Here is a 17,319-nt window from a genome sequence, read left to right on the forward strand (position 1 = left end):
GTTCAGTAAATGGATAAATGTAACTTTTCTTAGCGAATTATAAGAGCTTTTTTTAAATAATTCTGTTATATATAGTAATATTTATTTATTATATATAAAATTCATTTAGTAATTTAAGAATTTTTTTTGAAAATTAATACGTAGAAGTCATTTTTTGTAAATACTAAAAAATTATTTTTATTTATAATTATTATTTGATTTCTTACAGTAAAATTTAACGTTTATTCTGTAGTGTTATATTTTATAAAGACATACTTGGTAATTCTTGCCAGGGTTATGATCCTCTACAGCAAATTATTATTAAATAAAAAATTAAAAAAAAATATATTTTTAAAATGTCTTTTTTTTTAATTTTAAAAGTATTTAAATTCTTTATACTGTTATAGAACTTGTTGTGTCTAACTTTTGAACTTAACTAAAGTTCAAAAATAAGAAAAAAATAGAACCGCTCCTGTCTGTTATTCTCTAACTCTATCCTTACTGGTTAAAATTTAATTTAATTTCTCATATTTTCGAGCGAACTAAAAAAAGATAGACTTTTATTCATAAACAACCGCTGAACATTAAATTTATAAGAAATTCAAACTTTTGATGGATGACATTGCACAATGCAAAATTCACACAACTAAACTATTTTCCCTACTGAATATTAAACAAACCACGGGGAAAACGGATTACAAAATTTATAACTTTTATAAATAAAAAATAAATACTTTAAATAAGAATTGAGATATTGTGAAATGATATTTAAAAATTTTTATTATGAATAATAAAAATATTTAATGCGAAAGTTTTGTCGCATTTTGTATTCATCTGACATAATAATTTTAATATAGATAGTTGTTGTTTAGTTTTAACGGCTTAAAATTTATTAAAGTAGAGAAAATAAGATATAATGTCATTTTCTAGTAATTATGTTAATAGAGTAATAATCTTAGTCCCGTTCAATTAATTACTATAAATGATTTCGAAGAATAAATCTAGTTAATATGATGATTCGAGTGAAATAGTAAGTGATGCATATTAATCTTTCTACTGCTTGTGTAGAAAATAAATTTTCAGATATTAAAGAGAATTTCTATGGAATGGAAAGGAAGGACAAGTAAACCTGCTTTATGGCTACTCTTTTTACTGCAAGTGCAGCTTTAATCCAGCAATAAGTCGCGCATCAAAGACCACCCAATAACATTCTTATCGAAAGCAATAGCAATAAAACGAAAATTTACATCTGCTATGCATCTGAAACTGGCTGTCTGTGTTATCACTCAAGTTCCATAAATATTGAAGAAACAAAAGCCTCAGAACATTTATGCCAATATATATTTTTTTAATTTTTCTACTCACTCTACCTAAATGAGCAATAAATACTGTCCTTTTTAAAGATATATTAAATTTTTTTTTCCAATTTAATTTTACCCAAGTTACAACAATATATTTTTTTAAGAAAGATTTTTGTCTTAATAATTAAAATATAAATTTAAATTTTAACGTGTAAATTAGAATGAAAAAGTTTATATAATTTATATAAAGTGAGTGCTAATAATTATCTACAAGGAGAAATTTTTGAAATTTTTATGTTTATTACTGGAAAATCGTTATCATTTTTGAAGGAAGAAAAGGCTTTCTTCTCTGTTAAATTTATAACAATTAAATTATAATCTTAAAAGTTATAAAACTTTTAATAATATAGTCTAATAAATATGTATTTTGCCAAATATTATTATTTACGATCAATATTAATTTTAATTTGAAATTTTAATAAAATTTAATATGTATTAAAAATATTAAATCTAATTTTAATCATGACTTGTTATAAATTTAGATATTCTTAATTTTTTTTTAAAATTAAAGTCATTATGATATTTATTGGTTTTAGTAAATTTAATAATTGTTATACAGGTCAAGCCGTCTGGAAAGGGCAACAGAATGCATTTATATTAAGTAGAATTTAAATATTTAAATACTTATCTAATAAATATATTTAAATACTGTTTTTGTAATGTTATTTTAAAGCTATAAAAACAGTAGCAACAGGTAGAAATTTGCCGGATTTCATTAAGAGGATTAATTTAATTTTATTTCCTTGTAATTTCTTTTGTTTAATTTTCAGCTTCTTGTTTTATATTCTATTAAAAATACTTATTAGCATTTATTTATTGGGAGATATTTTAGAGATCTTTTAGATTTTGATAAACTAAACTTTGAAACTAGAAAAGAACATTCGATAGCCAGGAAATGCTCTATTTACTACTTTACAGAAAAAGGATACATTTTGAAATTTGAAATAAAAAAATGTTGTAAAATAATATGTTTGAAATATTATAATGTGATTAAATAACTATAAAAGGAATTTAGAAATTATACCCTGCTTTATAATGCATATAACTTACATCATCTCATATTAACATACTAGTTTATACTAATATACTACATTGTATCATATTAACATACATGTTAAACACAATGAAATTTTAAAATATTATCTACGTATTTTCATATATGAATTCAATGTAACACACTGATAAAACATCTTAGTTTTAAAAAATAGTCAAGAAAGTTTAAAGCTTCAATTATTTAAATGCTACAAAAAGGCCAGAGGATTTGAAAGAATAAAGGGTCATCGAAACATTAGAGGCAGCCATGCCAATAAAAAAATGCATTCAGGTGGCTCAAAGTTTATCATAGCGTATCTTCGGTCTTAGGAGTCAATTCTAACCAAACGGAAGAGTTCTTTCGCCACCACAATAAGTCCCATAAGGTCAGTGGGATACTATATGACCTTTACTTGACATTAATGGCATCCAGGAAGAGCGTAATTCTTTCTCTAACTCCAATTCTTCTTTCTTTAAGATCAATGTTAATACTTGAATGATATTATTGCTAGAAAGACTGGTTGGCTTAAAATATACTCCTTCTTCATTAATTAGCATAATTATGCTCCCAGGACAATTGTATGGGACTGAAATTCTCGAGGGTAATCTGGTTCTTTTAATGGGTAAATCGGGACCTATCAGTAGGGTTACCATTTATCTCCATCTGACACGAGTCTAATTAAATAGATCTGTCTATACTTAAGAGACTTTCTTAAAGGATTTCTAAGTATCAACTTTATAAATTGTTCTAATTAAATGATATATTATTTTAAATCGTTATAATTTTAAAACATAATTGTGCTATAATTATAATTTTAATAAGTTAACTCTTAATTCTGATTAAGTTCGGAAAATCTGAGAAAAACATATTTTTTAATAAGATAATTAAGATTTTCAAATCGATTTATTGATTCTAACAGATTTTCAAAAAATAAATATTTTATTTACGTTTTATGCTGTTTATGTTCTTTAAATATTAATTATTTGTTAAAAACAAATAAAAGTATTAGGCCTACGTGATAAAAATAAATGATTTGTGTGTTTAAATTGTTTACTTTTAACTTTTACAATTCTGTTCTTATGATTAACAAATTTCACGATAGTTACAGAAGAAGGATGATTATAATCATCAAATTAATAAACGATTTATATAAATAAGAAAAGAGTTATATATATAAAAACTTTCGTTTCAATACTCCATTTATTATCGTTAAGTTCTCATTTAGCGATTTAAGTTATTAAGTGTTCATCGATGAATAGAGTAGAATGAGATAAAATAATGATGAATGTATGACTCTAGAACATAAAAAGGTAAGTGGATAGACACAATAAACAACCATTAATGCACTCTTCTTTCTGGATAAACTGCTAACAATGCAAATATTATATATCTCAACGAAGCATGTATTATATAACTTAGTATATTATAGCAAAAGGATAAGTTTGGGATAAAGTTAGTGCCAACCTCTTGTACGCATTCGGTTGATTTGAAACCATCGGCTGTCAAAGAATATGGCATGCTAGACAGAATTGGAATCAGAAGAGGAACAGACCGGAACTAGAAGGCCATCGATCGGTAGTAGAGTGTTTGAGAATGAGAGTAGCCAAGAAGAGAGGTGCTCTCGTTCTCCTGTCCAACTAAATAACTCCTTACTTTCGTAAACGTGACGTGATTCGGAAATACGACAGATGTCGTCACACTACTTCCGGTTTCTCTTTGCCAGAAATTCTATTCTTCATACAATGTAACTCAATCTTTAAGTTAGTCTGATATCTCTGTTACTCTTGTTCTCTCCTTTTTTTGCAACATGTAAATCATGTTAAACTATTAAATAGACTTTAAATACGAAAAAGTAAATTTTAAAAAATAGTAAAGGATTCAATTTTAGAAAATTTATTTTTAATATCAACAATAAAATACTAATTTTAGATATAATAATAAGAATAATGAAATTAATTAATTTTAAATTATTAAAAAATTTATATCATTATTTTGTAAATAACATTATTCAAATTTTTGATTTCACATTCTGTAATTTGAAACCAAAGGTTCATTAATTTTATTATAAAAAATATCACATCTTGAAATAATTAATTAGTTAAAAATTATATTTTAATAGTTCTAAATGAATGAATTTTTAAATTTTACTTCCGATTTTTGTTATAAAATAAAGAATAAATATTTCAAATAAACATTTTCAGAAAATAATTTAAAAATTATTATTTTTCTAGTTCTAATTATAAAGTGTAAATGGAATGCTGAGCTTTAAATTTTTGTTGACTTTTTTTATTTTATTACTTTCTATTAATTCAAATTTTTATGAATTTTTATGATTAGAAAAACGTAAGAATTTTGTATAACTTTTAAAGAAAAAAAAATTATAAAATTTTACGAGTTAAAAACTTTTTATATTAAAAATATTGAGTTTTGAGAACATTCCAGATCGATTTTCAAACAACACCTTTTGAATAATAACAAAATTCGATTATGATGCTGGGTATTTCTATGCCGTAATTTTTTTTAAAAAAGTGATAAAAGTTTGGCATTTTTTTTATTAAGAAAAGGAAATAAGGGAAATAAAAATCCAACCATACTAAGAAGGTCTTTATTTCTGATCACTTTACAAATTCCTGACTTTACACAACATACATTATGATCTATATTCTTTCTCCTTTTCGCATGTTCTCGACCCTCAAATTGCATTTCCACATGGGAATCACATGTCCATTTATTCGGACACCTCATTCTCTCTTGGAAGGCTTTCGAACTGGCTTATTGCACGTGTTACTTTTATTTCACCAGTGAAAATGTCAAACTCTCATCTCTTGGGTGTTTGTCTGACGTCCATATGGCTTTGCACCTCCTGCCGAAAACAGAACATGTCCCTCGGCGTGGTCTTTTGGCTGAATAGTATTAGGTTTAAGCGGTACCTTGGGAACAAACATGTTAGGTGGGGGTGGTGGAAATTCTAGAGTCTGTGGCTGACAAGCTGGTGAAGGTGGAGGTGCTTTCAAAGGAAACTGTTTGATAGTAGCCGTCACTGGAGATGGTTCCCCTTCTGGATGTCGTCTTCCCTATTAATAGAAAAAAAAAAAGCTTTCAAATCTTCTAAAAAATTATATTAAACTTGACAATACAATCATAGTATGTGATTAAAATAAAATATTTTATAATTTATGTTTTGAAATTATAAATTTTATATTATATTTAATAAACAAGAAACGCACAAAATAATATTGGACTTGAATTCTATCTAAAACCAAAATAAAATTATTTCCCTTCATTCTTCGATTCTTTAAATATGTTTTAAGATTAAAATAAATAACGTTTCTACGATCAAATCTTACCTATTTATTTAATATAGAAACGTCATATTTACATTAATAGTTTACTTTATACGACTAGTATTTTTTAGTTTAAAAAGTTCTAAAATGTAATGTCATAACTCTCTCACTCATATATTTTAAAATTATGATTCTAACCTTAAATTTAAATATAGTATAGTATACCGTATACTATATTAAAATTTTGTTTATTTACTAAAATTATATTTTTGTATATAACACTATAAATTATACTATTTTGTTTATTTACTAAAATTACAAGACAATTTTAAAGTTGTTTGATAATAATATGAAAATTTTCTAAAAATTCTAAAAACATTACCTGTAGTTCACAAGTTTTATTTACTGTAGCCTATATATCAAAATATTCTTAATGATTTATTATTATTATTTGTTAGCTAAGAGCACAAGCTATAATTAATTAAATACACTGAAATATTTTCATAACTCTCTTCAAATTATAGTTTTTCTTATATTATACTTAGATTTATAAATCTAGTTTGTACTTTATACTTTTGTCTTGTATACACGTTATTTATTTAAAATAGTGTGAATACAAGATAAAAATATAAAAGGGGTAAAGGTTTAACTCAATTTTGTGCTTATTACGCTAGTAAATCAGAAGACTACAGTAGCATTTCCTTACATATATTAAGAAAAAATTATATAAACAATCTATGTAAACAGAAGATTTCTATTTCTATAACTTCTGCAATTAATTTCAGTATTATCATCAAATTTCATGTCTTCTGAGATCAAAAAGCTTTAAATTCCTTTAAAAAAATGAAAAAAACAGCTTTAAAATAGTTAGGACTTCATTGACACTTATGTATCAAAGAATAAAAATTTCGTTGTTAACAACTATTGAGTATTTACTTACGAGTTACTTTAAGAATATTTGTCTATCAATTAAAATGCTATTAATTCAGCTTAATGATTTAAACACATCATATATAATAAGCTGTATTTCTGAGATGACTCTTATATCTTAATTGGAAATTATTAACAAAAAAGTAACACCTAATATATAAACCGCATGTCCACCCAAAGAAAACAAACAATGACTCTGACAGAATAAATGAGTTTTCTCCCAATGCGGGCTAAACTACGTCCTCTGGATTCATGCAGAATGCATTAACCAACTATGCTACCGGGACACACTTATCCTGTCTTGATATAGGATCGTTTAACTTTATCCTGGGAACAGTTAATATTAATCAGGTGATATGTTGGCTGGAGCCAAGCATTTTTTGTTTCTTTTTTTTGTTGGTAGCCTGTATTTTTGTTTGGTAACTGTGGTTTGTACACTAGAGTTTATTATAAAGTTAACTTTGAAACACAGTTTAGGTTAGATTCTAGAGCTGTTTTGTATTCTAAACGATATATCAAAACTCATATATATCTAAAGACTTCAGTTCTACTTGAATATATTCCAGAAACACATTTCAAAGCATTGCATATTTATTTTAGGAAAAAGCTATGAACATCCATCAAAACGAATTCTGAAGCATTTTGACACCAAAAAAATTACTGTTTATAGATAATACAATAAACTTTTGTGAGAAAACAGACAAATTTCGTTTATGCATTTGCTGTATCGATCTCTTGTAAAATCTATTGCAAGACCGGATTAATAAAATAAATTTTTTTTCCAAGGGTAATAATAATTTAGATAACGAGTTTAGTATGATAATTCTCATTGAAGATAATGCATATTTTAGGCAGTATATATATATAACTGATTTCTTCTTCAAATGAATTTACCTTAAGAAAATTTTTATTTTCCTCATTTATTATCATTTCAATTGCGTATCAAAATTCTTTTATTGGCTATGAAACATGATTCTCTTTCTGATTTTTATTATTATTGCCTTACTTTGTAAAGCTTCCATTTCATGGTAATAATATGAAAATTTCGAATCATTACAGCATCAATTGTTACAATTTATGATCAAGGACATTAAATGAGTAAATGTAACATTTTCTTTTCTTATTAATAATGTATATTTTAGTATTTATTCGTCAAAGCTTTACTTTAATCAAAACAACTCTTTTCATTCTATGACTTTCTGACATTTGAGCAAATATTTATATTGACATCGTCCAAATAGGTCGTTGTCATAGTTACATATAACGTTAGCGCGTTACAGCTTCTAGTTATTTGCCCTCTAAATACTGTCAAGTTTTCTTTTCCACGTTTCTTTAGGGCTTAATTCAGTTATTGAAGATTGTAAATTCTTAAAAGAGTAAATTCTTAAAAAAACATTTAAAACAATTATTTTGTGTTTTATACGAAAAAATCATGAAATAGACACGCTAAAATTCACAAATAATTCAATTTTACTTGCTTTATATAAATAATAATCGTACATTACTTTAAATAATAAAAAGATATTAAATTTTTAATATTTACATCTACAGTCATATGCAACTCTTAATGTTTTAATTAATTCTATTTAATTAACAAAACAGAAAGAGATTAGAAAAATAAATATTTTGCAGTTAATTCTCTTCTTAAAAACATGAAATTGAGCCATTGCATTACATTTTAAGTGCACGATTTAAGTAATTATTTTAAATTTATAAAGTAAGATTTAATATTTTTTGAACATATTAATACAATAAAAAAATAATTTAATAAACGTGTTTACAACAAATCATAAATATAATAGCTTAGCAATAATTTGTTATGTCTGACATTATTTTTCTCAAACAGAAGTGTTGTAAACACCTACTTAATTTATTATATGTACCCTGTACACAAATATCTATCAACAGTTTATGAAAAGACAGTTGTAACTTGAGAAAAATGAATATAATATTTGTTATGACGTGTATAAGAGAGATATATGGACTGAAATTGCTGATATTTAATGATTAATACGAGTACTTTAAGTATAAGCAGTATGTTTTTGAAATGAAGTAATAATATTAAAAAATAAATTTATAAAATGTACTACATTATAAATCTAAAAACTTTAAAGTAGAGAAATAAAATTCTTACATAAAAGTTTCTCAGAATGAAAACTGAATAGGAAATTTCAAAATATAGTTTATTATATATATATTAAAATTTTAATATTAGAACTTTACTATGCTATCGATTTTAATCTATTTTCTTTACAAATAAGTAAAGCTTTTTTTTTGCCTTTAGGAAAAATATGGGACTATCAAATATTGCATCTTATTGTTTTCTTTAAACAATTTTGTTTTTCTTATCAAAAAATTCCAAGAAAATGCAGACGAACGCATCAACACAATTTTTATTTTTTTACTTTACTCTTACTTAACGATTTTGCTTGAGGCAAATATTGTATGACTGATGAAAAACAGAAACAGAAAATGAGATAGCTTTGAATTTCCCTTGTATGAAGAAATAAAACGTTAACATCAAATTCTAAGTTTGTGTTTCTCTCCAATAATCCTCTAGAATGTTAGAAAATCACTACCGTGCTGCCTTATAAATGAATGGATGATATATTACAGAATTCCTAACTTTGCATAATGGAATTAACAGTATTGGAGTAAGATAGATGATTACAAGAATCTTAAAATATGTTGGATAATATTGGAAATTTAATGCAAGAATATTTATTATTAGAGAAGAAGATTTATAGATATTTAGCAAAATTAGCATATATTTTAAGAAAATTAATAATATTATTTAAAATTTAAACGTGTTATTTTTGTATCAGAAATTTCGTTAGAAATATTGATGATACTCGAGCATTTAATAGAATAAGAAAAAAAAAACAGCCAATAAGATGAAACATGAAATTCAAGTGGAAAATCTGTAAACGAAAGATGAGATTGAAAATAGAAAAAGAAATTTAAAATAGGAAAAAATCTAGAAAATTATGAAAACCAAAACGCTGAAAAGTAGGATGGAGAAGGATAACAAACTCCTCCGAACTTATAAAATAAATATTTTTCTTGACTTATATATTTATAACTTATTAACTTTTATTGAAGTGCACTTATTCTAAATAATCTGTTAGGAAAAATATTTAAAACGCAATTTAAATTTTAAATAATATTGATAGAATCTTAAGTATTATATAATATATATACATTATCTTGAATCGAAATTAAAAAACAACAGTTAGCAAAAACTAGAGACAGCAAAAGTAAATCTTAACCATTCAATCAAAGCCATTTTGGGATTTATATCCATTTTCTACAACTCCCTACATGACCATATTGTGCTAATAAGAAATTATACTTCCGAAGATGATCAAAGGAAAACATACTTGTTTACTTACCTTGCTGTCTCTGTGGTGTAGTTTGGTGTCTACTCTATTTTTATCCCTCTGGTAATACACCCCGGCAAAGATGAGAACGTTCAGAATGAGTAGTGAACAGCCCACGGCTATCGTCACACTCAATGCTGTTGAGTACGTGTTATGCTGAACAATTGTAGACACACTAGCCGTGGTTACACTAGATAAAGTGTTATAGCCGGTAGGGAAGGTTGTAGCTCTTTCTGTAGTCCATGTTGGTTCCGTATGTCTGGATATTTGAACAGTGCTACTCGTCTCCGGTAGAGGAGTGTTTATCGGCACTATTGTTGACATAGAAGGAATAGTGAGAGACAGCTGTCTTACTACTCCATCATAAGTTCTCGGATTGTCATGGTCTTCTAACAAATGATGCTGAGGAGCAACACTTGAATCCCCAGCTCGATGAAGTTTTGGAATAAGATGTAACCAAAAAGAAAGCCGGTGTGCATGATAGTGATCTTTTACTTTGGGCTTCATAGCTGAAAATAATTTTTATTAATTACAAATTATATAATTTTATTTTATTTAAAAGATCATTCATACCTATCATAAGATATCTCTGGTGTATTTTTTCGTAGGGTGGCCAAACTAATCTGTCAAATCGTCCTCTTGTTTTTTCTGGGGAACTGTCAGGTTCAGTTGGAAGTATATTGGGATCTCTATCATAAAATTTAAATTTCATAAATAACTCTATTTACGCGGATTTATTAATTAATATAAAATCAACAGAAATATTATCCAAGTTAATTACATTTTATGTATCGTATATTTTAAATAGAAAATTCTCTTTGCTAAAAATGAAATGTGTTAAATGCTTACAAATTCCGATAAAAATGATTGATAAAAAGCAGACAAATCAGATAAACCATTTGTAAAGTTTCTTGTTTGCAAGATATTAGAATTGGAAAAAATCGAAAGGAACAATTTCAGTGTGACAGATGCTTAACGCGTAAAATCTTTCTAAATTTTTTGGAAAAAAAATGACATCGAAAAACGAAAGAAACATATCGAACTTCCTTTCTGCCAAGTGACGGTCGTGGGTTGAAATTTGAGACATCAACATCTGTTAGACTGAAAGATATTTGTATCAAAATCACGTGATAAGGCTAGTAGCAAGTACAGCCCTAACTTTCCTCTCCGATCGTTTGTTTTCATTTTCTTCGCCATTCGAAGATTATATAACTGTATTCCTTTTTGTAAGGCTGCGTGCCAACTTTCTGACGGCTTCTTGAGATGGCATACCACAACTTCCCTCTTAAAACGTCCACGTTTTTGTCAGTTTATACTTTCAATCACATCTTAAACGACTGGATTCACATACAAAACAGTTATGCAGAAAGTATGATCAAAACAACCGGACAAACGTAGTATTGTACGTCAAAAGCTTAATGTGGCGTATAAAGAATGTATCTTTATCTTCTACAACCATTTTTAACTTCGCAGTTTCCTTTTACAACCCATTGTTAATTTTAAACAAGATGTAAGAGTTAAGGTAATTTATATAATTCACGTATGGTCAGTATACGGTTATAACAATTTTTTTTAAAGTAATAAACCTATCGACGAGTACGTATTATATAGAAGTAACGTAATTTTTCAATGCAACATCGATTATTGCGTGTTGGAAATAGCATAAAAAAAACTTTGATCAGTTTTACTACCTCATTACTTACTAGTAAACACGCAGGGCATTTACCGTAAAGTTCGTATAAAGTAGAAAACCTATAAAAGGAAAAGTTTGTTTTAAAGAGAGATTTCTCCGATGCCAGGTGTTGGAAGGAATTACCTTAAGTGCCTCTGGGTAGACAACAAAAGGAAGCAAACAACACGAGTCATAAAACTGAAGAGAGAAACCGTAATCTGGGTTCCTGGTATTCGTCTCAAAAAGTACTATCGAAGTCTAGAGAGCAAAAAATAAAATAAAAAAAATGCATTTATCTTGACAAAACTCAGCTACCTTGTCGATACGTCCTTATCGCGATGGCAGCTAACTCTATTCTACTTTATCCTTATGTGTATTTTTTCTGTTATGTTTTTGCTTCATATTTTTTAGTCCGGTCCTCATCTTGACATATCACATGTTAATCTTCTTTCGATTTACCACCTGGTGGAAGTCGGAAATTTTCTTAACTTTCTTATTTTTTCATGTCTTCCTAAAACAATTTTTTTATTCCGGTGTGTTCATCTTTCATACAATTATGACTATTTGTGTTAAGTTTTTTTTATATATGTATAACGATATTACTCGATGCAACTTTTTCAAAAGTTTCTTTGAACTCAGAGAAGTAATCTAAAAACTGAAAAAAGAATTGTTTAAAATTGCAATTGAAGAAAGAAAACAATTTAAATAAATGAATTACTGTACGATATATTGTTAAGACGTATTGCAGTGAAAGTTTTGCAGTAAATATTTAATTTTATTATAATAATATAATTGAGAAATATTGAAAAAGATACAAAAAAGAGACACACTAAATTATTCAATTCACTCTCAAAACTAAAATAACTTTTATTCTTATCACTGAAAGTGATAAGAAAAAATTATTGAAGGAAAATTAATAATTATTAAAACACTATTACATATTTTATAATTTTTAGTAAATACATATTTTATAAATTTCGTTGATTTGTAGTATGTGTAGGCCTATAATTATGATTATTGAAATATTTAAGCTCGTTATAAAGCCTTAGAAGCAAGATTGCTTATAATTGTAAAAATCATATAAAATTTACATTTAAAAAAATAATTATATTGTTTACTTGTACATCAGAAAATAAAACGTAAAGATGCTACACATATTTTTATTGTGTCTAACGTAATTCGAGTTTGGCAACTTATAACATACATTATTTTTTAGTTACTGTCACGTCATGTTATCATAACTCGTATTAATCAATAACATATCACATAATCAAAGTTATAATTATAAGGACAATCAGATTATATTATAATTATCTTAATAAGAAATTAGAAATGGTAAGTTTAACTCTGATCTAAATAGCAAGTTGCTGTAAGCAGTTTGCTATTATTATTGTAAGTTATATCTTATATTATTACTCTATATCTTAATATTTTACAGGTATTGTTAGGTAAACCATTTTTGTATCTTATTTGGTAACAAGTAAATCTTCACAGCAATTCCAAGAATAAATTATATAGTATATATGATTATTGTCATCATAAAAATAGAATGTCACACGTGAGTAAAATGTAATTTATTATATTATCATATAGGAAAAAATTTCACATTTTTTGATATATTCTAGAGCTCGCCTTTTATAATTTAAATTTACAATTAACATTGATAAAATAACAATAGTAATAAAATAAACCTGTCGAAAGCTAAAAAGATCGTTACAGGATAATTTTTTTTTTTAAATTACAGCAGCAAATTTGTATCTTATTGAAACGTATAGTATTAACTATTGATAGTTTAATATATCACAGTAAACTTTTAAAGCCATAATAAAACAATGAATATTTATCTTCACTGATACAACCATTCATATTACATAAAGAATAATATATACCGATCAATTTACAAAATTAATTATCCATCGGGACCATTACAAAATCTGTGATGAATTATTTTTCAATAGATTTCTTTCAATATGCTATCCATCTTTTCACAGAAGTATCGAAAATGTTGAGAAAAATTCCGTTGTATTGGAAGAGAAGGTAAATTGTGAATCGATGCTTCATTACTGAATGTATTGACTGGACAGAAAGGAACGTCACGGTAACGACATGTGAGAGACAGATAAAGAGAATTAAAGCTTTATTTTCTGGTAATCATTGAAACAAATCTTCGTTTGTGTTAAATAACAGAAATTTTCGATATTATTATAAAAGTCTTTTCAAATTATTCAATTTATTCTCAAAGCAATAAAATTAAGATCATTTTTCTTTTATGATGCATTGATGTAATCAGTATAATAATTAATTATGTCATTATAAGTTTAAAATTTTATTCAAAAATTAAATTAATTTAACATACTCTTTTTTTATAATTAATCTATTTATTGTTCTTTAAAGTATAAAATAATAGTAAAAAAAATCTGTCTCAAAGGGATAATTGTTTCATCCTTCGTAAAACTTTCTCAAGGCATTATTTTTCATTAAATATCTACACAATAAATTTTTAATAACTTTGAAAAATTAATATAAAATAATTATTATTTTATACTAATTAGGCATTTTAACGATAATAATCTTAATTATAAAAGATTTAATAAAATTTATGAATTTATTTGAAATGTACTATGAAGCCAGTCGAATACTTAATTTTAAAATTATTCTACTAAAGAATTTATTAAAAACTATACTCATGATAAACTTTAATATTTCTAATGAATTCGTCACGTTTATTAAACTCTTACGCAGAATAAAATATTTGTTTTATTTCCTAACAATTTTACATGAAATATTCTTATGTAAAATTATCATTTAATATCGAAAACAATTGAATAAAATTATTATAAAGTTATTTAATAAAAATGTTTGAATAAAATTTTAAAAATTTTTCTTTATTATACATAATAATAGAATCTTATTATAACGATAATACAAAATATAAATTTAATAATGTTTCAAAGGAAATAATAGAATAAGATGAACTTACCCATATCTAGCAAAATTGACCCAATACGTCATAACTGCTTCGGATAACGCAACTTCCGCTTTACTATAATTATGTGAAAAATGAAAAAGAGAACCAAGAAGAGGTGCACCAAAAACGTAGGATAAATCCTCACCGTGTATACAACCTAATCTCTGATTATAATCACCAATCTCAGTCTGGTAAGAAAATACGTAAGCAAAAGTTTTGGCGTGAACTGTAGAATGATAATTTCCAGTTCTGAAAAGAGGTGCAGTGATCAAAGCATCTCCAAGTGCATCGACTGTACCATCCAACACATTGATCGGATGTTGCTCGGGTCTAGTCCAGTCGGTATATTCGTTGACAATAGTCAAAAATATCTCTTGGAGATGATAAGTAAAGAGATTTCTTACTAAAGTCCGTAATAGACGATCCCTTCGATCGAGTTCAATGCCAAATTTATCTTCGTGAGCGGAGAAGTGAAAATAAGACTCGATTCTTGTAACACCAAACAGTAAGTCGTAATGACCGTACAATTCACCGTAGTCTTCAATAGCTGTGGCCGGATCATCTACCACCATGATCCCATCAATTGTGGGTCCAAAGGCAGTCAGATGTTCAGGTACCATCAATTGTACCCGCATGATATCGGTTACTGGTCTCTGTCGCATGCATTCTACTAAAGGTAAACTTTCTTCCGTTGGACAACCAAGTATTCTAGCCAAGTGACGAGTGTAAGTGTGGGCGTCATGAGCAATTGACCATGGACTCAGGGCAGATCCACTTTGCAGGATTGCTCGATGAAATAAGCCTGAAATTATTAGCAGAAATTGCCAAGTTAGAAAGTATTCAAGTGTTAAAAAATTTAAGAAGCATAATTTTTTTTCTCAATTTAATATTTATTTAAACTGTGTTAAGATAATACGAACTTACTTTATTTCGAAACATTGTAGGCCTATATTTCAATATTTTTAAATAAAGTAATGTTTTCTAATATTTTATCAGAAAGGAAAACGATATATATATTATATTATTATGATAGATTTATAGTAAAGTTTAAAATTATGACATTTTTATTTAAAAAATCATAAAATTCTTGTTTCAGATCAAAAATTTGTTTTTAGCAATTAAAATTTAATAGGAAAGTGAATAAATTTATTCGTGGACATAAAAATTGTTTACGCATTCCGCTTAACATTTTAACAACTAAAAATTCTTAGGAAAAGTAATTCGATAACCAATAATTTATTTAGAGAAGTGGACTTTAATATGAATTTTACATAGGAATCAATAGCAGTTAATTCAATAATTGCGTTTGAAGTATAGTAAAATTTCTGTAATAATTATCTGCATATAACTTATCAAGCTTTATTTTATTATATAGGATTTAAGTATCCATTATTGGATATGACGCTCTTTGCTACTCTATAATCCTTCTTGGCATTTATATTGTTATCGAGTTCACATTTCGTATAGTAACATCACATTATTGTCTAGATACACAAGCCGAATGTCGTGTAAATTGTTAGCAGTTATTCACTTTACTCTATCCTGACTGTTATGAGTATATTAGAAGTCTTTGCACGCTACTACGTCAGAGAATTTCTCACATAGCCTCATAATTACCTACCATCTCGTTAGGTCACGAATAATGTCTACGCTTTATTACATTAATGTTAATCCTAGCATCATTCCGATAGAGGGTTAAAATTGTCTTAAAATAAAGTTAACGATGGTGTTTTGAATACAGTTTCTCTTTTCCTGTAAAAGATGGTTATTACAACAACCAATAAATTGTTGGAAATTATAATTGTAACCGTTTTTTTATAATCAAAAATCTATATTTATATATCTTATTTGCATATATAACTTTTGTTAGTGTCGGTAAAATTAAATGAGTTACAAACGAATAGATCTAAATATCGAAATTAATGTAATGTGATGTTGATTTAACTATAATAGTTTATTAAATAACTGAACTGATTGTCGGAAGAAAGCGTGAAATCGCATGTCTTCCACCACCAAGTTTCGGATTACATTCTAGTATGTAGCTAATTCCATCATTTTCCTCCCTGGCTCTCCTCTTAACGTCATTTAAGAGGTGTTAATGCATTAAAATACATCCAAAAATTTATAATTTAAAAAAAAAATTTTAATAGACAAAATAATCTTCTCTTTTCAGAGTAAACGTCAGAATATATTACAAATATTTTCACGTATTGAATAAAGTAACAATTGTAACGATAAATAAAAAATAATTTTAAAATTTTTATATCTTCCAATTTGAATATTAAACTATAAAAAATTTATATTTTACGTAATGGTGTTAAAAATGCTAATAATAAATAACTTTTTACATAGATATAATACTTAAAATAAGTTCGAATAGTTTTTTTTTTATATTTAAAACATTGAAAAAATGTGTGTTTTTTTAATTGCTACTAAAATTTAAGTATATGCAAAACAGTTAATAATTAGAAATTTAACAATAAGATTTATTTTTTATTAACATATATTATTATTTCTATCCATCTATCCAATTTTATTTAAAAATTCAAATTTATCAATTTTTATAAACATATTTATTGACTTGACAGCTATTAAACAAAGAGTTAAAAATGCTAAACGCTGATATTTTCATTTATATCATAAGGTTTATTACAATGTTTATTTAATAAAAATCCATGTAACTTATATAACGATAAACTACAATTAAAATGT

At 26.2% G+C, this 17,319-nt stretch overlaps 1 protein-coding gene across 2 annotated transcripts in view; it reads right to left on the reverse strand.

Annotated features, from left to right (window-relative positions):
* Nucleotides 1-4,982: 4,982 nt before the first annotated feature.
* Nucleotides 4,983-17,319, reverse strand: part of LOC136985615 (neuroligin-4, X-linked-like) — a 175,775-nt gene continuing 163,438 nt past the window's right edge. For both annotated transcript variants that reach the window (XM_067282932.1, XM_067282931.1), the window contains 4 exons: nucleotides 14,620-15,409; nucleotides 10,541-10,656; nucleotides 9,980-10,476; nucleotides 4,983-5,447 (listed from right to left, as the gene is read on the reverse strand). In XM_067282932.1, the coding sequence (XP_067139033.1) occupies nucleotides 5,184-5,447; nucleotides 9,980-10,476; nucleotides 10,541-10,656; nucleotides 14,620-15,409 (1,667 nt within the window). In that variant the 3' untranslated portion in view covers nucleotides 4,983-5,183. The remainder of the gene's footprint in view (nucleotides 5,448-9,979; nucleotides 10,477-10,540; nucleotides 10,657-14,619; nucleotides 15,410-17,319) is intronic.

The sequence above is a fragment of the Centruroides vittatus genome, unplaced genomic scaffold (genome assembly GCF_030686945.1).
Source record: "Centruroides vittatus isolate TY-2023 unplaced genomic scaffold, ASM3068694v2 contig_973, whole genome shotgun sequence".
Taxonomy (NCBI): domain Eukaryota; kingdom Metazoa; phylum Arthropoda; class Arachnida; order Scorpiones; family Buthidae; genus Centruroides; species Centruroides vittatus.